General features: G+C 34.8%; 6 protein-coding genes and 1 pseudogene across 13 annotated transcripts; 3 read left to right on the forward strand and 4 right to left on the reverse strand.

Moving 5' to 3' along the window:
- Positions 1-203: 203 nt before the first annotated feature.
- LOC8264709 (magnesium transporter MRS2-5) lies at positions 204-4,664 on the forward strand. 3 transcript variants are annotated; one of them, XM_015729051.3, is made up of 7 exons: positions 204-1,009; positions 1,108-1,712; positions 2,221-2,291; positions 3,099-3,227; positions 3,316-3,660; positions 3,975-4,022; positions 4,142-4,664. In XM_015729051.3, the coding sequence occupies exons 2-7, from the start codon at positions 1,274-1,276 to the stop codon at positions 4,370-4,372; spliced, it is 1,263 nt and encodes a 420-aa protein (XP_015584537.1). In that variant the 5' UTR covers positions 204-1,009; positions 1,108-1,273; the 3' UTR covers positions 4,373-4,664. The 3 variants fall into 3 exon arrangements, with proteins under 3 accessions (XP_015584537.1, XP_015584536.1, XP_048234073.1); XM_015729050.3 differs by having other exon boundaries at positions 204-550; XM_048378116.1 differs by having other exon boundaries at positions 204-480.
- Positions 4,665-5,575: 911 nt separating this feature from the next.
- Positions 5,576-7,583, forward strand: LOC125369082 (DEAD-box ATP-dependent RNA helicase 35-like). The gene has a single exon (XM_048370496.1). It carries the CDS (start codon positions 5,871-5,873, stop codon positions 7,431-7,433), a length of 1,563 nt encoding a protein of 520 aa, XP_048226453.1. The 5' UTR covers positions 5,576-5,870; the 3' UTR covers positions 7,434-7,583.
- A 711-nt stretch (positions 7,584-8,294) lies between these two features.
- LOC112537242 (putative F-box protein At2g02030) lies at positions 8,295-10,794 on the reverse strand. Of its 2 annotated transcripts, none has more exons than XM_048379270.1 (2): positions 10,501-10,794; positions 8,295-8,597 (listed from the first exon to the last, which is right to left on the reverse strand). In XM_048379270.1, the coding sequence occupies exons 1-2, from the start codon at positions 10,707-10,709 to the stop codon at positions 8,534-8,536; spliced, it is 273 nt and encodes a 90-aa protein (XP_048235227.1). In that variant the 5' UTR covers positions 10,710-10,794; the 3' UTR covers positions 8,295-8,533. The 2 variants fall into 2 exon arrangements, with proteins under 2 accessions (XP_048235227.1, XP_048235221.1); XM_048379264.1 differs by lacking the exon at positions 10,501-10,794 and adding an exon at positions 9,570-10,389 and having other exon boundaries at positions 8,513-8,597.
- A 219-nt stretch (positions 10,795-11,013) lies between these two features.
- On the forward strand, positions 11,014-13,393 carry LOC125370859 (annotated as a pseudogene).
- Positions 13,394-13,481: 88 nt separating this feature from the next.
- On the reverse strand, positions 13,482-15,308 carry LOC8264711. Of its 2 annotated transcripts, none has more exons than XM_015728566.3 (3): positions 14,400-15,308; positions 13,883-14,250; positions 13,482-13,789 (listed from the first exon to the last, which is right to left on the reverse strand). In XM_015728566.3, exons 1-3 carry the CDS (start codon positions 14,995-14,997, stop codon positions 13,550-13,552), a joined length of 1,206 nt encoding a protein of 401 aa, XP_015584052.2. In that variant the 5' UTR covers positions 14,998-15,308; the 3' UTR covers positions 13,482-13,549. The 2 variants fall into 2 exon arrangements, with proteins under 2 accessions (XP_015584052.2, XP_002512075.2); XM_002512029.4 differs by having other exon boundaries at positions 13,883-14,292; positions 14,400-15,302.
- Positions 15,309-15,657: 349 nt separating this feature from the next.
- LOC8264712 lies at positions 15,658-16,167 on the reverse strand (the record flags this gene model as incomplete). Its single annotated transcript, XM_002512030.2, has 1 exon — positions 15,658-16,167. A coding segment is annotated over one exon (510 nt), but the record flags the coding sequence as incomplete, so codon positions are not given.
- Positions 16,168-16,936: 769 nt separating this feature from the next.
- On the reverse strand, positions 16,937-22,335 carry LOC8264713 (probable inactive purple acid phosphatase 1). Of its 4 annotated transcripts, none has more exons than XM_015729054.3 (13): positions 22,166-22,335; positions 21,529-21,720; positions 21,185-21,276; positions 20,963-21,035; positions 20,750-20,872; positions 20,559-20,651; positions 20,161-20,290; positions 19,663-19,744; positions 19,083-19,215; positions 18,508-18,713; positions 18,298-18,423; positions 17,514-17,823; positions 16,937-17,380 (listed from the first exon to the last, which is right to left on the reverse strand). In XM_015729054.3, the coding sequence occupies exons 2-13, from the start codon at positions 21,700-21,702 to the stop codon at positions 17,075-17,077; spliced, it is 1,848 nt and encodes a 615-aa protein (XP_015584540.1). In that variant the 5' UTR covers positions 21,703-21,720; positions 22,166-22,335; the 3' UTR covers positions 16,937-17,074. The 4 variants fall into 4 exon arrangements, with proteins under 4 accessions (XP_015584540.1, XP_025015747.1, XP_015584539.1 ...); XM_025159979.2 differs by having other exon boundaries at positions 21,529-21,714; positions 21,963-22,335; XM_015729053.2 differs by having other exon boundaries at positions 21,963-22,335.
- Between the last annotated feature and the right edge of the window lie 255 nt (positions 22,336-22,590).

Raw genomic sequence — 22,590 nt, forward strand, 5'->3', positions numbered from 1 at the left:
AGAAAACTGAGAAAACTATAGCAAGTAATGTTAAAAGGACATTGCTAATAGTGAAAATAATAATATATCAAAGGTATTATCAATATTGAAAAAATAGAAACTGTGTGTCATAATATAGAAAAGAAAAAGTAAAAACTACATTCATCATTTGAAAGTAAACGCAAAAATTACCGGAACGGACTCGATATCAGTTTCGCCTATAAATTTGACCGCAAGGAAAATAGGAAGGCTTGGTTGGAGAGGGCTATGAGCTTTAACGAACGGAAGACAGACAGAAAGGCCCACCAAAAGATTTGTCGATTATTAGCCATGATCAAATTAAGGCAATTAGTGATGGATGGATTCTGGATAGAAACTAAAGCTAAACTTTACTGTAAATTGAAAACATCTCTTTTGAGAGGCAAAAGCGGTTGCTGTTAAAAACTTATTGTTTTTCTCTTTCTAATTGTTAGGGTGGTCTCTTTCTTCTTCATTTTGGCAGTGAGAACATTTCTCTCCGTCTCTCAAGTTTCAATAATGGAGCTTTATGCCTCTAATATCTGCTATTAAAGTGACATTCTTTCTTCTTCTTCTTCGGTTACTGCTTTCTTGTGCTTCTTTTATTAATCTGTATATGAACAGTAGAATCGTGGGTTCTTTCTTTTTTCTTTTTTGGATAATTTTCAGTTTTTATTGAAATTAAAGTGGTAAATGGAGCAGTGAGTTCTTGACGGTGTTTAGTAGTTCAGTACTTGGTCAGAAGGAATTGGTTATTGGGTGTTTAAATGTTGAAATTGCACTTGTTAGTAAACTTTGATTTAGGCTTGAATGATTATGTCAAGATATATAACTCATTGGTGCGGGTCTGATTCTTGGATTTCTTTTAGAGAAATACTCATGACTAATCAGGTCTTGTTTATATCTCCATTCACATGAATTACTCAAGTTAAAATCTGGGCGTTCTTGGTACCTAGGTTAAGATCTGTCAAGGTTTCATTCCTTTGCTATTTCTGGCCCAGTTCTTAGATATGTACGGAGTAGTCTTTATTGGGGTTTATTCTTTACTTAATTTCTTCATTAAAAGCGATATGCTTTTAATTACTTTTTCCTTTTGTGTCCTCTCTTCAGGTTTCAACTCAGAGATGCATGAAGAACATGTATAACATTGGTGATAATTAGCTATTCTATCAAATGTATTTAATGACTGACTTAGAGTCAAAATCATTAATGAATTCTGGTCCATTACCCCTCTGTGAACTGGCTTGTCATCTAAACAAGGAGAAATCGAAGTCCTATGGAAGAATCAAGAGGTCGACGTCTACCTTCTGATCTTCCAGATTCTGCATTTTTTCATAATGCCAGAAGGCTAAATTCAGATGGTTATGGTAATCATGGGACTGGCTTGCCAGGCTTGAAGAAGAGAGGTCATGGACATGGAAGCCGTTCTTGGATAAAAATTGATCAGAATGGTGACTTAGAGATATTGGAGCTTGATAAGGCTACTATTATGAGACATTGTTCCTTGCCTGCTAGGGATCTTCGGCTTTTGGACCCACTTTTCATTTATCCTTCTACAATCTTAGGAAGGGAGAAGGCTATTGTGGTGAGTCTTGAACAAATTAGATGTATAATCACAGCCGAGGAGGTTATCTTGATGAAATCCTTGGATGGATGTGTCATTCAATTTGAGTCAGAATTCTGCAAACGTCTTCAGACAAACAAAGATCAATCTGGTAAAATTACATCTAATCTATATATTATATTGATTTGAATGGCCTTGAACTTTCCATCTGTTTCCTTGTTATTTAGGAAATAGAATGCAAAACAATACTATATATCATAATTGAAGTTGAAATTGATATTGCTATATGTAAAGCTGAAATTAGTTTGTTCAAGGAATTTTCTTTTTTCTTATTTTTTCTGGTTCTTTCCATTGATATTAGCAGAAAGCAGAGAAGCCCTTTTGTAACACTTTCTTGGTAGATTTAGCGTATGTGTATTACAAATTAGTGTCAAATAGCAATTTAAAGGGAAATTAATCTTAGGGTACTTTTTTAAAATCTCCTGTTGCTGAATAATACTTTAAGGTAAGTTAGAGTCTTGTAATAGTTTTATAATTTTTCCTAAAACGTTAGGTGCTAATTTCTGGTACTCTTAATTTTGATTGGTTTTGATATGTCGACATATGTCAAAACTCAATTCCCGCATGCCTTGCTAATCAATGCTGGTGATTTAATTCAGAGGACTTGCCATTTGAATTTAGAGCGCTGGAATTGGCTTTGGAGTTAACTTGCATGTTTCTTGATGCTCAGGTACGCTATAATTTGCATCACTAGATGACTAGAAAACTGTTTCATCCCTGCTTTCTTTTTCTTTTCTTCTCTCTCTCTCTCTCTCTCACACACTTCTCACATTTGTGTTTAATTTCCAGCAACTGAAAACTTCAGTTACTCAAAATTATAAGCGGATGTCCTGGGGATATGATCCATGTGCAGTTCATAAATCTGGTTTTTTCCATTTATAAAATTTCCTAATAGAAAATCTTCTAAAGGTGGGGATTTTCTTGTCAAATTGAAATTTGATGAAAACATTTCATTGGATGATTTAGCCAGCCCCAAATAGTTTCGAATAATCAGTTGGAGATTGAGGTGAAGTCGAGTTGAGTCAATTGCTTTTTTTTATAATCTTTACTACAATGACCATGTTGTCTTACATCAAAAGTAAGAGTAAAAGATAGCTTGGGGTAGTTGAAAAAGTAAACTAGTTTTCAGTACTTCAAACTTGGTATTTGGCTTTCATAGTTGCCCCTTCTGATATGTGGTTGATCGGCGAACTTGGTTAAACCTGTGTTCCAGAAATGTTGTCCGAGTAGAGGTGAGAGTAAGCTGAATTACATAGTGATTTTAGCTATTTTATATGTATCCTGGGAAAAAAGGTCCTTATCTGGCCCGCCAAATGCACATGCACAGGGGATTGAGACCTGAGGGTAGGGCTTTCATGCAAAAGTTCTAAAAATTTGGGATTCACCACATATTAGAAACAATGATTATTAACTAATAGGTTGACACACTAAAGGTTTTGGCTAAAATGCTTATACGCTTCAGTTTTGACTTTGGCAGGTGAAAGAACTGGAAATTGAGATTTATCCAGTGCTGGATGAACTAGCTTCTTCTATTAATACTCTGAATCTGGAACGTGTTCGTAGACTCAAAGGCCACCTCCTTGCATTGACCCAGCGAGTTCAGAAGGTACAAGTAACTTTACTAATTCGTCTTCCTCTTTTCTCCCGTCTGCTGCTACTTTGCTGCCTCTACATATTCTAGATTGAAATTATAGGTTCATGATGAGATAGAACATCTCATGGAGGACGATGGCGACATGGCTGAGATGTATCTGACAGAGAAGAAACAGAAGGCAGAAGCTTATGCACTTGATGACTTATATTTTCAAAATAATATCCCAGGTGAGACCAAAGTGGTTTCAAAATCTGCACCTGTTTCGCCTGTGAGATCAATTAGTGGAGTCCAGAAATTGCAGAGAACCTTTAGCACCGTTGTTACTTCAAGCAAACATGGAAGCTTGACAAGCTCTTCCACTAATTATGAAAATGTTGATCAACTTGAAATGTTGCTGGAGGCATATTTTGTTTTCATTGACAACACCCTCAGCAAGTTGTTCTCGGTAAGATCTTTTCCTGCATAATTTGCATTTGGTCCTGTATACATTCATTAGGCCATCTGCAATCATGACTCTTACAATGAGTCAGCTGAATGAAAAGATGTTGCTGATTTTTCAACCCACTTAACTTTGATATAGGATTTCCTTCTTTCTCTAGGAAAATTGAAATGCAGAATCATCCTAGGCTGCATAGAATTTTGTGGGTGCTAAAGATAGTTATAAAATCCTTGTGTAGGTCGGCGGTTGCTTAGTATTTTGGAATTGGTTTAAGGACATTTGTTAATGTATTATATTCACTTTCCGAATTAATGATGCAGCTCAAAGAATATATCGATGATACTGAAGATTTAATCAACATTAAACTGGTAAGTGGTTAATAACTCTAAAACTTATGGTTTTTTTTTTTTTTTTTCTTAAAATTTATTTTCATAATTTTTCATTAGAAAAATAAATTAAACCAAATATTATTCTTCTATACGAACAGGGAAATGTCCAGAACCAGCTGATTCAATTTGAGTTGCTTCTTACTGCAGCAACTTTTGTGGCAACAATATTTGCTGTTGTTACAGGAATATTTGGAATGAATTTTGAAGACTCGATTTTTGACCAGCCATCTACATTTAATTGGGTTCTAATCGTAACTGGTATTTTATGCGGGTTACTGTATTTGTCTTTCTTGTCTTACTTTAAGCACAAGAAGGTTTTTCCATTGTAGAGTTTATTGCAAACTGCTCAGTGAAGAATGCTATTCTCCTTTTTATCCACTGGAGTGGACTCATTGCATTGGGAAGCAGAACTATGAGGTCCAATTCCCTTTGATTCTTAGACAACTTTGGGTATCTGCAGCTCATTGCTGTTGCTATGGTATAATCACATCCATAATTTTCATTTTTCATGTACTTTTCTTCTAACTCATTGCATTGTATAAATATTGTTGTCAATGTTATATTCTAGATTAAAGTTATTCAAAAAAAATGCAAAAGGCTGAGGATTTATTATTATTATTATTTTTTTGCTTCATTTGTGAAAATATATTTGAGAAATTGTTCTATTTGCATGATTGGTTTGAACTTTAACTTTAAGGTTGGACTTGGTTGGTTGTTGAATCCTCCATCTTAATTGATTATAATGCTTAAAAAAAATATTAATAGTTATATACCAATAATTACTAATCTTATGTACAAAATATGGGATAATTGCTATATACCTTGATCTTTTAACATTTAGAAAAAATATTTTTTTATTCTTCAATTTTATAATTTTATAGTAAAAAAGTTATCCTGGTAGAAGTATATGTTAAACAAGCATTAATTAAGTTTTGTCTTTGGCCTTTCATTTATGGTGTAATAGGTAAATTGCTTTTATTTTATTTGATGCATTAAGATTTTCTTGCATTTTGAAAGTTAATATAATTAAAAAAACTAAAATTGGTAAAAAAAAATATATTTTTTTAAAACTTTTTATAAAATTAATTATAAAAATAATATTTATTTTATTTTAATAATCTAAAGTGAATTATATGAATTTTTAATATTTTACTAACTATAAATATTTTAATTTTTTTTAAATTTTAATAGAATTAAATTATACTAAAAATTAATATAATTTTTATACGAATATTAAAATTGATTTTTATTAAAAATAAACATTTACCTTGATTTGGTAAAAAATAATTTTAGACAAATTTAATATTTAATCATAATTTTTATCAATTTAATAGTTTAACTGTCTTGATTTTAAATTAAAGAAGTAATAGTTAGTTTTATTAAAAAATAAATAAATTATAAGAAAAAATTTATGTATTATATGAGAAATAAAGAAATAAATACTATAAATCAAATTTAATTAATAATTGTTGATTTTTAGTATAAAATTATAAAATAAAATAATAATTTTAAATATTAAAAAATAACTAATATAATATGAAATTACATTGGGCTTAATAGTAATTATCCCACAAAATATTTGTATATTAAGTATAATCTTATTACTTGTGTTTTACTCCAATTATATCTAGGATTCTTGTATCCTATTTACTATGGGATTACTCCATAATCTCGCAGCTCTTATTTTATAGTGAAAAGACAGATCTTTTAGGGTAAACTTGAGAGGCAAGCGAAATTGGATCTTGCAGGGAAGGGATCATAATTAGTTTATTAGTTTATTAGTAGAGTCTTGATTGTAGATCGGTTGCCTTTGGTGGTCGTTTTAACATGGCTAAGCAGAGTTATCAGCAAGAAGAAGAAGAAGAGATTTTAGAGCAGCTGTCTCGCAGGAGAAAACTAATGTCAGTGAGTGAGTTGGCCAAGGGAATTATATTTACAGATACATTGTTTACCGGATGGAAACCTCCACTTCCCTATAGGAGAATTTCCAAAGAGAAACAAGATGCTATTCGAGAAGAGTGTCATGTAATTGTTGATGGCCAAGATATTCCTTCCCCATTGATCAGTTTTGAGGATATGAAGTTTACTGAGCCTATTTTACAGAAACTGAAAGTTAAAGGAATATCACAGCCTACCCCGATTCAGATGCAAGGTCTTCCTGTTATCTTGTCGGGGAGAGATATGATTGGGGTTGCCTCTACAGGCTCTGGTAAGACTCTTGTTTTTGTGCTTCCCTTGATTATGATCGCTCTCCAGGAGGAAATTATGATGACCATTGCCTCAGGAGAGGGCCCTTTTGGTTTAATTATCTGCCCCTCAAGAGAACTTGCCACTCAGACTTATCATCTAGTTCAAGAATTTTCAATTAGCATGAGAGAAGCTGGTTATCCTGAGTTGAGGTCATTACTCTGCATTGGTGGAGTGCATGTCAAGTCACAATTGGAAGTTGTGAAGAAGGGTGTGCATATCGTAGTTGCAACTCCTGGGAGGTTAAAAGATATTCTTGCAAACAAGAGAATGAATCTTGATAATTGCAGGTATTTGACATTAGATGAGGCTGACAGATTAGTGGATTTAGGGTTTGAGGAAGACATCAGGGAAGTACTCAGTTATTTTAAAGCTCAGAGGCAAACCCTTTTGTTCTCTGCTACTATGCCCACCCAAGTTCAGAACTTTGCTATTAGTGCTTTAGTGAAGCCTGTTATTGTTAATGTGGGAAGACCAGGAGCAGCAAACATCAATGTTGTGCAGAGGGTTAAGTATGTGAAGCAAGAGAGAAAGAAAAGTTATATTCTCCATTGCTTGAAGAAGACCCAACCCCCTGTTATTATATTCTGCAAGGACAAGGCTGATGTAGATGACATTCATTTGAATCTTCTCAGCGAGGGTGTTGATGCTGTGGCTATTCATGGAGGCATGGACCAAGAAGAAAGAGAACATGCAGTATCTTCCTTTAAAGCTGGTAAAAAAGATGTGTTGATTGCAACTGATGTTGCCTCAAAAGGTTTAGATTTTGCTGATATTCAGCATGTGATTAACTATGATATGCCAGCAGAAGTGGAAAACTATGTCCATAGGATTGGACGAACAGGAAGATGTAGCAAGAAAGGTAGAGCAACTGCTTTTATAAACAAGAGCCAGAGTGAGAGAACCCTTCTTGATCTGAAGCATCTCTTGCTAGAAGCAAAACAGAATTTACCATCTATTTTGGTGAACTTAAGAGAAGGAGAGACAATTGGTAATGCACCTGAGCATCGAGGGTGCAGTTATTGCGGTGGGCTTGGACACCGCATCAGCAACTGCTCCAAGTTGGAGAGTCAGAGATCACAGCAATTTTCCAACTACAGGAGGAATTATTTCGGTTCTGGCGGGTATATGGCAGAGATGTGATATGGGAATGTGTTTGTTTTGGCCTGCATTGGGGAATAGTTGCCCATGTATAATATTTAGATCTTTAATTTTTATCAGAAGAAAAATCCTTTACATGTAACAAAGTACTATTTATATCAACCAAGTTTTATTTCATGATATAGCAAGTATTACGCCTGATGACAACTGTGATTATGACTTTCTTCTTTTCTTCTTTCTTCTATCTTGTTTCTTGGTTTTCTTATTCTTTCCTTTAACTGGAATTAGTTAATTTAGTAAAGTCGCCATACAAAAACATTTGAAACAGAAGGAAGATTAATATTTCTTTCCTAATTTGACCTATAGTACTTAGAATATGAGTAAGCATTGGAGAACATACAATTCAAATATGAAGCTAGACACAATTGACAAGGTTTGCCAAATAAAGAAAAAGCAGGTAAAAGATTTAAACAAGTAAATTGGGAAACTCAGACCTTTTACTATGCTTCAGATATTTAAATGTACAGTTCAAGATTATGACTTCAAAATTCTGTCATCCTGGTCCGCCCGCACAAAGTTGTAGGGCATCTAATTTTTATATGTGTCTTGTTGGAATCCATTCCAGAGTTGTTTTTGAAAGGTATTTCACTTTCTTCAGTGTAACATTTGAGTTCCATGGAATGAGCATTTTATTTTTTGAAGTCTACTTGACTGCTCACTCCTTGAAGAATGCTAAAAAGTACTGTTTAAAGAGTCTGAGCCAGCTTGAAATATAAAATTGCTAGGTAAAATATTAAATGAGCATCCAATATGGAAAACTTTACAAAAGGTTATGTTAACTTTTTCAAATCATGGAAAATTCACATCAAGAGAATTAATACTGAGATAATATATACATGTCAGAATTTCAGAATTGTCAAAGAATTGCAACATGAGAAAATTAAGGAAAAAAGATCAGAAAAATCTGAGCTATTTTAATTGGAGAGGAAAGAACAGACACAAATCCACTTCTCAACCTGTTCCAAAATCTGTAACCTCAAAGATGAATCCAGAATACAAGTTACTGTATTTTGTACTTACACAAGAATATCACTGTAACAAGTTCATACTAACTATACACCCTCCAGTCTTCAAATTCTCTTTTATCTGTGGCTATAACATTTACGCTGCACAAATTTACAACAATGTCTCTCCTTTTTAAAGTTCCTGCACAACATTAGATGCCATATCAGAAAGCAAAACCATCAATCTTCAGGAAAAAAATGTTCAAGGCAGAGGTGATGTTTTAATTAGCAAGTACTTTGGAGAAATATAGCAAAACCAATTCCTTTTCCACTTGCATTTGCATTTGCATGGGAAGCAGAGATAAACAAAGAGAAGCTCAATAGTCCACAGCGTATGCAGTCTTAGTTTCCAGACCATTAACAATGGAAAGTGAACAGATAAAACTTAGTATAGAAAATGACCAAACAAAGCAAGAGAAAACAAAGAGGATGAACATCTTAGTATAGAACTTTTCTCTCGAAGTCACATTTCCACGTCTATTTCATTGGTATATGTGAGAGACTATGAACAAAAGCTTCATAGTATCCTATACATTGACTTAGGCAAGTAATAGATTTCAGGAACATCACATGTTAATAGCTACCATTGACTAACTTCTTCGTACATGGAGAGAAACAAACTATAAATAAAAAGTATATTGATAGATCGAATATTGCTCCAAAGGATCTAAGAAGAGTCTCAAATTCTGACATGGAGCTGCATGAATCTAGCATCTTGCATTTTTTGGACCATTATGTCATCTGATCAACAAATTGCATCACCGATAAAATTCCTCATAAGGTGATAGCTATAAAAAAGAGTGGCACCAAATCTAATGCAAATAGTGATGGTCTCACATGCATATACGGCTGATTGGGTGTTAACACTTCAGCATTATTCTCTTCTATATTTAGACTTAAATGTAAGAAAGGTATTCTCTAAGTCATAGATTAGGAGTGTGCATATCTAGACCCAGATTATTAAAGATTTTAGAAAAGTAGAAACAATGGATTGATTAACCACATCCATTATCTCAATCAGACAGGTCACAAAAATATGACTTAAATACACTACTCCTTTAAGCATTAAATCCCAACCAAAACAAGAAAACAAGGACAATAGAAAGTATGTGACCTTTGGTTCAATTTCTTGAAAAGAAATTGCTCCACTATCATCATTGAAGAGCAGTAAGCTATCAATATAAGATCCAGCATAAATGGCTCCCATTGCACTTGTAATTCCAAGCTTCTTGGTCCTGTTACTCTTCAAGTCAAATTGAACCAATTCACGTTCATCTGATTCCTTGCAACCTATAGCCAACAACAATCCACTTCCACTTCCACTTAAACCAATCAATGAACCTAACGTACCAGTTATAGCATCACCCACAACATACACTTTATTCCAACCGCAATCTTTCCCCACCCAAACATCGATCCCTTCAAAAACTTTATATTCCTTTTGTTTCGCGTGAATCACTGCCAACGATCCGCAAATCTCACCAAGAAAAAGATACCCAACTAAAACTGAAACCTCCTCTAAACACTCAGGCAATCTCATTTTACCAAAATTCTCTCTTATCAAATCAAAACAAATAATGAATTTCTTCCAACCACTAGATGCAATCCAATGCAGTAGGGCTAATCTCTCACAAAATACAGCCCCTTTCTTTAAACAACAATGATTCAATATATCATCAGAGTTCAAATCTCTCCAAAATCTCTCTTTTATTGCATACACAGAAGCTTTTGTCTCAGGGAATATACTTTCAATATTTTTAATAATGGAAATTCTAACAATTTTATAGTCTTTCCTTTTACAATCATATCCAAACCCAAGGTCGCGAGTCAAGTTAATTTGACCCCGAGAAGATTCTTGATCTTGGAATTGAATAAACTTTCTAAGAATAGGATTCCAGACAAAATTCAATGATCTTTTGAAGTCAGTCAAGCAAATTAAACCATGCACACACCCTATCACATCAGGCGATTGAAAATCTGCATCGTAATTTTGGAAACGAAAAGTAAAGTTTACTGCAGAATCTGGTTCAAAATTAATAAAGAACCTGTCAAGCTTGGGAGATGCTGAGTGATGCTTCAAGAAGGCAACTGGAGAGCTATTTGAGAGAACATAATCGAGGTGAACAGATATGAAATAGGCGCTTTTGATCAGTTCTCGCCATTCTTTGCAAACTTCAGTGAATCTGACGAGAGATGAGACAGGAACTCTTATAAGAATCGAAATCAAAAGTTCTCCGGTGAGGTATTCGCTCATTTCCGATTTGATTGATTGATTTTGGATTTTACAATGGCGTTTCCAATTGATTGATCTTGGGTTTTCTAATGGCGCGAAAGTGGAGAAGAACGTTTGATTTCTATTTTTATTTTTATGGGGTAATTATTTTTGTGTCCTTAAGCTTTGCCATATTACACTATTGAGGACTTCAGTCTTAATAATTACACAAAATAGTCTTTGTTTTGTAATTATGTTATTAAAAGCTCTTTCTATCAAATATCCTATTACCGTATGCCGTTAGAAACAATTGAAAAAACAAAATTAACATTGACACATCCTTTGATTTAGAAATCAAATGCACTATAAGTAAACACATCTATACAATAATTCAACAGTTTCAATGAAAATCTTGTGTCTTTTATCTTTAAATGAAAATAAAAATTAAAAAATTGAAGAGTAAAAAGGAGAAGAAATAAAATTTGAGAATTTTGAAGAACTGTAATCATATTTTACTTTAGTATATTTCATTTTTAATCATGTTAATGAATTACTTGTCAAAAATAAATAATAATATAAAAATGATTTAGTGTAATCTTCAATAATCATATCCTCATTAGCGTATGGAGGAAAAAAAATATTTTTTTAAAGAAAACTAGCACGACAGTCCCATTATTAATTTTATTTAAGAAAAAAACTTTAAATCTATAATTAGTTTATACTGAAAACTCTTTTTCTTTTAGGGTAAAACTTTGAGGCAAGCAAAACTGGAACTTCCCCCTCTGTATAAAGGAATCATAATTAGTTTATTAGTATAGTCTTGATTGTAGACCGGTTGCCTTTGGTGGTTGTTTTAACATGGCTAAGCGGAGTTATCAAGAAGAAGAAGAAGAAGAGATTTTAGAGCAGCTGTCTCGCAGGAGAAAACTAATGTCAGTGAGTGAGTTGGCCAAGGAATTATATTTACAGATACATTGTTTACCGGATGGAAACCTCCACTTCCCTATAGGAGAATTTCCAAAGAGAAACAAGATTCTATTCCAGAACAGTGTCATGTAATTGTTGATGGCCAAGATATTCCTTCCCCATTAATCAATTTTGAGGATATGAAGTTTACTGAGCCTATTTTACAGAAACTGAAAGTTAAAGGAATATCACAGCCTACCCCGATTCAGATGCAAGGTCTTCCTGTTATCTTGTCGGGGAGAGATATGATTGGGGTTGTCTCCACAGGCTCTGGTAAGACTCTTGTTGTTGTGCTTCCCTTGATTATGATCGCTCTCCAGGAGGAGATTATGATGCCCATTGCCTCAGGAGAGGGCCCTTTTGGTTTAATTATCTGCCCCTCAAGAGAACTTGCCACTCGGACTTATCATCTAGTTCAAGAATTTTCAATTAGCATGAGAGAAGCTGGTTATCCTGAGTTGAGGTCATTACTCTGCATTGGTGTAGTGGATGTCAAGTCACAATTGTAAGTTGTGAAGAAGGGTGTGCATATCGTAGTTGCAACTCCTGGAAGGTTAAAAGATATTCTTGCAAACAAGAGAATGAATCTTGATAATTGCAGGTATTTGACATTAGATGAGGCTGACAGATTAGTGGATTTAGGGTTTGAGGAAGACATCAGGGAAGTCAGTTATTTTAAAGCTCAGAGGCAAACTCTTTTGTTCTCTGCTACTATGCCCACCCAAGTTCAGAACTTTGCTATTAGTGCTTTAGTGAAGCCTGTTATTATTAATGTGGGAAGACCAGGAGCAGCAAACATCAATGTTGTGCAGAGGGTTAAGTATGTGAAGCAAGAGAGAAAGAAAAGTTACATTCTCCATTGCTTGAAGAAGACCCAACCCCCTGTTATGATATTCTGCAAGGACAAGGCTGATGTAGATGACATTCATTTGAATCTTCTCAGCGAGGGTGTTGATACTGTGGCTATTCATGGAGGCATGGACCAAGAAGAAAGAGAACATGCAGTATCTTCCTTTAAAGCTGGTAAAAAAGATGTGTTGATTGCAACTGATGTTGCCTCAAAAGGTTTAGATTTTCTTGATATCCAGCATGTGATTAACTATGATATGCCAGCAGAAGTGGAAAACTATGTCCATAGGATTGGACGAACAGGAAGATGTAGCAAGAAAGGTAGAGCAACTGCTTTTATAAACAAGAGCCAGAGTGAGAGAACCCTTCTTGATCTGAAGCATCTCTTGCTAGAAGCAAAACAGAATTTACCATCTATTTTGGTCAACTTAAGAGAAGGAGAGACAATTGATAATGCACATGAGCATCGAGGGTGCAGTCGTGGTGGGCTTGGACACCGCATCAGCAGCTGCTCCAAGTTGGAGAGTCAGAGATCACAGCAATTTTCCAACTACGGGAGGAATTGTTTCGGTTCTGTCGGGTATATGGCAGAGATGTGATATGGGAATGTGTTTGTTTTGGCCTGCATTGGTGAATAGTTGCCCATGTATAATATTTAGATCTTTATTTTATCAGAAGAAAAAATCACCTTATAACAACTGTGATTATGACTTTCTGCTTTTCTTCTTTCTTCTATCTCTTTTCTTGGTTTTCTTATTCTTTCTTTTAACTGGGATGAGTTAGTTTAGTAAAGTTGCCATACATCATCATTTGATACTTTTTTATATCTTTTATTTTTAAATGAAAATGAATCTTGAAAGATTGAAGAGTGAGAGTGACAGATTTGAGAGTTTTTATTTTAAAGAAAACTTCGAGTTTCATCCACTTCTGAACAGATATTAAATCAGCAGTTGAGTTTTGTGCATCACTAAGGGCATGAATAATTACACTATAGAGAACTGCCTGCTAATCTAAAGAATGCATTTACTAATCATTTCAAACTGTACAAGCCTCTCCAATGGATTAAATTACAAATCAGACTGCAAGAAATGCAGCCTTTTCTGGCTATTTTCAAGTGCTGCTTCAAGTTCTATGATCCGAGCTGTCAACCTTGCTTGAATCACCCCATGAAGATGCAAGCTCAGCTCCTGAGGTGATACAGCAAACATTCCAGTTTGTGGGTGATCAGGTGAGCTTCTGCTTGCTTCATCGTCTGAATCCACTAAAGTGTCAACTTGCCCATCAACCTTATCTACGCCAAAACCTCCCTGAAAGGACATCTTTCTTCAAGTTAAAATCCGGCAATGCATAGTGATTTTCATGAACAGATCATTGGTAAGTCTTCTGATAATAAAAGTTACCTGAATATAATCAAAATTTCTCCCCAAGGTAGATGACTTCATGGTCAATTCCAACCTTTCTAGTTCAGCTTCAAGCTCTGCCTCAATTTTACTCATTGCTTCAGAGTTATTTCCTTTCACCTCATATACTTCTTCGCCTTCAAATTTCGTAGAATTCTTCAAATCCTGTTTCGTGGGAAATGCAGTTGGTGTCCCATAGAGGGAGGGCTCATTGACATTGTCATTAGCGAGCTCTTTCAGAGTTAAATGATCTTTCATTTCCAGTTCCTCATATAAATCATGAACCAAGTTCTCATTCTTCTTCAATAGTTCATTTAAATTGTCTGCTTCTCTTTTACTATAAGCAACGATTAACATCATTCCAGTAGCTATTCCCACGAAGAAAAAAGGCAAATCATTGTTGGAAAACCCTGATTGAAACATGTAAAATTATACACAAATCTGTAACCAAATCAACAAAATAAAAAGGACTAGCAAGCAATTTATTTCATCAGAACATGTGCAGAAAGAAAACAACCTTGTGAATTACACGGTCCAGTTTGTGCTTCTAATTCCATCTCTTTTCTGAAATCCTGACTCCTTCTGGCTATTAAACTCCCAATTGTCAAAGCCCTCTCCATGTATGTACCTGGTGATGAAAGTGAAGTATATACATAATCTTCTAATCTACTATCCTCTGTATACAATTCAGCAGTGAGCCAACTTTCTGAAACATTAAGAGGTTTCAGGAGATAGCCATTAGACCTTTTCTTTAATTGACTGCTTTTTGGTAATCTTTGATAAGAACCCACTTCTTCTGTTGAAGATTCAGGCACTGTTTCACTAGATAAATCAAGAAGCTCATTCCTTTTACAGATCCCATAGTTTTTTATCTGAGTTTCACCATAATTAGTACCACCAGAACTACTTGCTGCTATTTTAATGTCTTCTAATCTGCATAAAGGGCAAGTTCTGTCGCGAATTTGCTGCAACAAGTTCCGAGGTTGGGAGTGGTCATGAACCTCACAAGAACATGTTTTCAAGGAGCGTTCTGTTATTCTTGTTGAATTTTTCAAGTAATTAGCTTTAGCTGCATATCCAGCACCAGCAGCTGCAGCAACTATCCATAAATCCATAATCTTTCTTCACTTAACTAAGAAAGAAACAGAACAAAGATGGCTGCATCCTGTACTCGACACAATTGAATACAAGGTCAAGCGAAAATCCATCAGGAGAAAGAAAAAAGAAAAGAATGGTTTTTGAAAAAAAAAAAAAAACTTTAGAGCTTTGAGAAGTGTGCATAGAGTGCATACAATTCTTTGTATTGATGACAAAAATCTGAAAAGGCCTGGTTTGGCAGTATTTGTCTCTTCTTCAATTCCAAACCACTTAAAATTGTTATCTTTTATCCAAAAGAAAAAAAAAAATCAGTTTTTGTTTTTTCATTGGAATCTTAGTAACCATCAATCCCCAAACACAAAGATGTTTATTGAATTTTTTTAATCCCCATTGCAGAGATGCTAGAAACAAGTGATTATTGACACAGAAAGAATTAATTGTCTTATCTTTATTTAATGGATCTTAAGAAATCATGAGAACTAGTCTTGAGTGCCAGTTGGTTTTACTCCTAGTTTTTGCAGCCTTCACTGAAGAGATGATATTTGACATATAAACGAAATAAAAGAAAAGAAAAAGATTCTAATAAAAGCAGTAAAATCGAACATTTCTTGTAAAACAAGTAAGAAGGCCAAGTTGATGGTTAAACTAACAAAGGATGTGAATGGTTGCTAAATATATCAAACATCAGGCTGAGATCCTGTAACCAGAGCCATGGCAGTGATGATCCTCATTTGCCTGTTTCTATCAACCAGAGGGTTAACAGGAAATGAGGGAATGCTAAAACTAGTTGAACTGCTGCCTTGGGCCCTAGGTGTTATCCTTTCAGACTGAATCATACTCCTGTAATCTTTTTGGTTAAAATATTTAGAAGCATCCTGGAAAGACTGTACCACTATGCTATAACCATTTTCACACACATTAAGAGCATTTTCCAGTCCTTCATCTGTTGCATTCTTAAGAAGTTGCAGAATGAAAGCACATGTGCTGGTTGCATTGACTGTAGCTTGCTCTATTGTGGTCTGGGTCAGACCAACATAATCTGCTGATGGATTTTTCAAGTTTTCATGGAAGGTTTGGTTGCAAAATCCAAATTCTTCCATTTGGTGACAAATATAATTAATCCACTCCTGGGTTTGCTTATCACTTATGACAGGGTTAGGGAAGAGGAAGATGAGTATAAAATGAAGAACAAGGCAACAAGAAGAAGAAGCATAAACCATTTTTCCCTTTAAAATTTGAAGATGAAGATGCAAAAAAAATACATAAAGCATTTCTAGGATAGTTTTTGTGGCTAATGAATTGTAGCATGCACAATCCTTACTTGGTTGTATAGCTTATAATCTTAGGACATCAATGGAAGATATGATCCAAGAAAGCATCTGATAAATTAGAAAAAGATTCGGCATTGAATTGCGAAAATTAATGAATAAAGAAGAATTGATTTTCAAATTGACCGTAAAAAGCCTTCACTGAGTATATCAGGTACATGGTGTCACAGAAAAATAGATATTGCTTGTCCACTGCAGTTGCAAATTCATATGTTTGCTGTTTTGGCACGCCTATTGTATAAGAATAGTCTTCAGGATATCAAGGTTACTCGTATAACCTTGCAAGACTTTTCCATTCTGACATTAAGTAAACTGATTACAATTATTAATTTTGTTAGTAATTAAAATACTAATATAGTAATTTTCTTATTTTTAAGAAAATAAAGAAATTTAGAATTATAAATTACATTATAGATCAAATTAACCAGTCTAATGATCAAATCCAGTTTACCAGATTTGATTTTAAACACTAAATCCGACTGATTCCGGTTCACTATATAGTCTAAGTCTGATTAGGAATAGTAAATTAAACATTGCCCAAAGGACACCAAAACTTGCCTATTAGGAATAGTAAATTAAATACATAAACAAATAAAACCATGACAAAGAAAAGAGAAGGAAACAAAGCTCAGAAAAGGAAAAAAGAACTATTATTTATTCACATTTTTAACCGGTCAGTACATGATCATGCAACTTTGCTGATGCTGCAATATGTTGATTCACAACAGGCATTCATCAATTTTCTTCATCAGCAACAGAGTGAAATTCAAGATGCCAATGTTGTACTTGGACAACTGTCAACCGTGCAGGCCAAGATGTCTCTGTAATCCCTGGATATTTTGAAGGAATCGTACACCTTGCCATCCCTGCTCTTCTTGTACTCGAACAAAAGATTAGAGTGGTCAAATGCTGTAAGTTTCACAAATCCGTAGTCATGGTCCTTGAAGTAACTCCATGTCGTATTAATGGTGGTAAAGTCTGCGAGGCTTGCTCCTCCCCCACCTGCTACCACATGTATTGTTCCGTTCAAAGCACCCTTATAACTATGTTTCTCCTGATTGGTGCATATATTCTGTAGCAGTAAACAAGAATACACAAATATCAGTCAAAAGCAGAGACAGTGTCAAATGTAACTCTGAGTTGTAGGTTCAGTTTACACAAATTAGGAACCTGATTTTTGAACTGAAGAACGTCTGTTTGCATACCTGGTAAATGGGGCATGTTCTCTCATAATTATGCACATGGCCATATATGGCTATATCAACCTTGTATTTCTGCCAGAGTTTCTGAAGGCTCTCTCTTCCCATTGGTTCCTCAAATGATCCTTCATCAGCATACCAGCTAGCTGAAGAATAACCTAGCACCCGATGAGCAAGAAAAACCAGCCATGGCTGTTTCTGTCTATCCACAGAAGCAAGGCAATGCTCGATGAATTTATATTGTTCTGTTCCTTCCCTCCAATCATGTTCCGTGTCGGCTATGCAGAATCTGAACATCCCATAATCAGTAGAGTACCTGATGAAAGAAAATTATGATGTTCAGTTTCAGTTTCCAAGCATCTCTATAAACAACATATCAAATTCAATCTGGCTTAGCACAGCGCGGAGCACACTGATCATTTTCATCTTCTTGTACATAAAGTAGAATATGCAAAATGTCCAAAGCACTCAAAAAAGAAAAAAGAAAGATTTTCCGAGAGGACAAAGCAGAAACTTCTCTTCATGTTTATGATCAAACAACAGGTTCAATCATTTTAGCTGAACTCACATAACTAATGATACATGGAAAGAATGTATTCCAAACAAAAGAATGCTGTTCACAAACAATTTCGGTTATTAAAAGTAATAGAATATAATGAAAACCCATGGAAATCAGAGGCTTAAAAAACGAAATCAGATGTTCTCACCATTCAAAATTATAATTGAAAACCATCACATTGTATTAGAAGTAAATTATATGTAAGAGGTTGCTATCTACAAATTCCCATACCAGAAGTTATCCCTGTTCTCAGTAGGTACATAGAACATTGTCTGAGCCGGTACACCACATTCTCCTCCAGAATCCGTGTTCCCATAAAAAGATCCTGTTCCTGGCCAGTCACGTTCATGGTTACCGCTGAAAAGACATAGCACCAGTGGCCACATGAGATGGAGTTGATGACTGAATCATGCTCAAACAGCACAGTGAATTAAAACACACCTTGCTATCATGTAAGGAACAGTTGATGCAATTGGCTCAACCTGTGAAGTAAACTGGTCCCACTGTGAAATGTATCCATTTGCATAACATATATCTCCAATGTGGAAGACTATATCAATGTTTTTCAAGTCTTGTATAAGCTGCTTGGTAGTGTTAAGGGAACCATGCTGAAAATTGTTATATTCGTTGGAACCATCAATTTCATCCTGCAACGAGAATATCAAAGTGCTCATAAGAACTGTCTCTACGCCTGTGAATAGCTTAACAATCCAAAACTACAAAATGAAACCTAAACTACTTTCAGATATACAATGACATTGACATAGAACAGAAAGTCTTTGAAGCAAAATTCTAGAAAATTATTATACACTTAAAATTTAATAATAATATATTTCTTTATAAATCAGAATATAATTGTAGAATTATGAGATGAGTCAAAAACAGAAAGCCAAATCTGTTTCTATTCATCACCACATAGTTGATGGATCAATGCATCCAATAGACAAGCCATCAGTATGCAAATGTTGTCCGAGTCCCTGATAAAGGATCTGTGCATCATTTTATGTTTGACAAACCTTTCCCATGTCACCAAAAATGACTACACGTTGTAGAGAACTTTGACCGGGATATGGAGATGCTCTAAACTGGTAATCTTGGCTCCAGATATATGTACCATTGAGCAATTTATGTCCAAGCTTATATTTATACCTGCATAAATAGAATCAGCAAGTGGCATTTAAAATGAAATGGCCAATAATGAATCTTTAACATGGTGCCAATCTTATAGATCATGATTTATCTTGGCAGGTGAACCGCATTTATAACATTCATGGGATCTCCAGCTGAGGAGGATAGTTATTATAAATTTCATTTTCTTATTAGTGTATAATCAATTCAACTTGGGATATCTCATGCCCCCCTTCCTAGCCTATGACTTCTAAAATTGCAGCAATTATTTCAAAATGAACAATACAACTATCTCTCAATCTGATACCTTGAATAAATCATAACCCCCTCCTTCCCTCCCTCTCTCATCACTAGGGCACGCCTTTAACAGCTATGCATTTGATATAAATTTTCTGATTTTTGGACTTGTGTTTCACTATTGTTCATAGCATCAACATGGATGATAAGCTAAAATGAAAGGTTACATACAGAACATTGGGCCATAACTCCTTCAAGAAGCTAGTATGTATGAATCCAGGATCACGCCACCCCACTGTCCTCGCTGGGGAACCTATACAATAGTATTGACAAAACACAGTCAGATACCTGTGGAAACAAGAGAAAAAAATTTGGGGGGGATGCCAATAAAATGGAAAATTTAATTTAAACAAACTTAAAGAAGAATCAAGTTACTATAGAATCAACATATTACAAGTTCATCAACCACTTATTGCTAAGGTTAGGAACTAGCCAAATTTATATGATGAACTTAAGTCTTATGAAGTCTTTCTTTCAATTATTCATGTATGTTCTTTGATAAAAGGAATAATGTAGCATTTCTAAATGCTGAGGTTCTAGGTGATGTACTCTTCACTCAATTGCATAGAGGTCCATAGCCAAGATAAGTTTTCATTTCAAGGTCAACCAAGTCCCAATCAAGTCCTAGTTTACTATGCATAGTTGACCTAATGTAAAATAGGCACCCACCGCACATGCTGTTAGGAGTAAATGTCAGTGTTCCAGCTGGGGAACGCTTAAGATCTCCTCCTTTTGGACCCCATTCAACAAAAGGTTCTGCTTCGTTGATTCCATATCCACTTGTCCATGTAACAGTCATCTGAATATGAAGATTGGAAGCGTATTATCTCCTTAAGAAATTATGATAGATCCAACATAAACTAGCAAGTCAAAAACTAACTGAAGGTTTTCGGTTGAAAAAGAAGATACAGTTCATCAGCAGTAGGTGCATTATATGTTAAAAAAAGAAATGAACCTAGAGAGTTCTATGCTTCAGTATTTCTCAACTGCAGCAAAGGAACCTTCCATATTCTTTTGGTGCATCACATACAAACTTCACGATGGCAAAAAGAAGAAATTGCCTTTACCTCATTCCATATCTTTCCTTGTGCTAAGCGGGGGTAAACTGGTGCGTTTGGATTTGCAAAAGCCACTATATTTGAGACTGCCACCAGCTTTGGCTATTATACAAGAACAAAAGCAATTGATCAAACACCAGTAAATTACACAAAGGTATCTTAAAATGATAACCATGGAACAGAAATAATCATGGGCATACATTTCCCAAACCTCCAGAAAACAAAGCAAAGGAGAAGTCTGATCTCTGGTTAATTAACCGAAGCCTCAATGACCCTTTTCCCGTATCTTTGTATCCTGGGCTACTGTAGTTTGCATACTGAAACTGCAAGAATTGAAAGTTTATTTGTATGTTTCACTCCACCTCAAGGCAGCTAAGGAGAAAAAGGGTCATGGAAAAGCAATACAGACGAACCTTGACGGGTGCAGAACACAGAAATGGAGGAGCAACTTTTGAGCTTGAGCTTTCTGGGTTGCAACTGGAAGCACTGAAAACGTAGTTCAGAAGAGAGAGAGAGAGAGAGAGAGAGAGAGAGAGAGAGAGATTTTCTAATTAGACTGATTAAGAAAATAAATTCCAAAACATTAGTATATCAATCATCCCAGAATATGACCACATGCAAAGGAATCTATATACCTGAAATTGGCTGGAGAAAATACTCCAATCCAATCAGCAATAGATGGATTTGTAGAAGTATACTCCACTGTTATCCACTCTGAATTTTGTCCCTAAGATAGTGAAAGAAACTATGCAAATTACGTAATGAATCTTAATCTCTTAAAGAGCATCAGATGCTGTTCATTATTTCACTCCTACTGAAAACCAAACGTGTGCAAAAATCACAATTCATTCATTCACAGATGCATAACTTAAAACCCGAATTGTAATCAAACTAAAAACTGTCACTTGCCTTTATAGTTTGATATTTGAGCTATGAATAATGAAAGGAAGAACTGAAAAAAATGGTGTGAGAGACTTACTCTTATTCCAAGAATTGAAGGAGAAGCTTTAACATAAGCGTTGCCATTAAGAGAAAATGTGGTCTTATGAAAAGCAATTCTTGAGAAAGGTTGACCTCCTTGTGATCTTGCTTCTTGAAGAAGAATAGCAAGAAGCAACGCAATTGCAGATAAGATAAATCTTAATCCTACCATCCCACCAAATATCTATAACTGAAATCAATGAAAAAGAATTTTAATCCAATTGATAGAGAACTTGGCCAATCTATAAACCAACTGAAATTTAAACATTCCAAGTGAATATTACCTTAAAATCAGCCAACAAACACAATTATCTTTAGCAGGGTTTTGTCATTTAGTATAATCCACAGTTCAAAAGAAACGCTTTCAAAAGTACAGCAAGAAACAATACAAAAATACAATGAAAAAGAAAAGAATAGAAAACAAGTACTGACCAGCAGTAAGTGAACCGGGAATTAAACAAAAGATTCAACAAAAAAGAAAAGAAGGAAACTAGTCGCAGTGGTTTGTGATCATACGTTTGCAGTAAGAGCAAAAGATGAAAGATTTTTATAGGGGAAGGAGTGAATAAGGAAGTTGGATATTTGAGTCAAAAGATGGCATTAAACTATAAGAATCTTCTTCTGAAGATGCTAACCATTGTCCGATGAGGGTGGAGAAGTCAACTATTTGCCGGAGAGTTATGATTATGAACTCTTTGGGCACATGGTTCGAGGCGGCCACTAGTAAATAAACAATTCATTCTTTCCATTATATTTTCTAAGGGATGTTATACATTGCTTTTTCTTTTGCTTTTCCGGGAAAGGGATAGTGATTGTTATGTGCATATATCATATATATATATATATTCTTTTTCCATCAAATATATATATCTTTTTAGATTTTCATGTGATTTTTAATTAATGGGAGAATGTGTAAAGATTTTTGCCTTTAGTTTTCATAGCATATTAGGTACATATGTAATGGATCACAAATATTGTATATATTATATGAAGAGTTTAGAGAGTGGATTGTTATCGGATATATCTTAAGACCAATTCTATATTGTTTGCTCAGTTCCCA

This window comes from Ricinus communis, chromosome 1 (genome assembly GCF_019578655.1).
Source record: "Ricinus communis isolate WT05 ecotype wild-type chromosome 1, ASM1957865v1, whole genome shotgun sequence".
Taxonomy (NCBI): domain Eukaryota; kingdom Viridiplantae; phylum Streptophyta; class Magnoliopsida; order Malpighiales; family Euphorbiaceae; genus Ricinus; species Ricinus communis.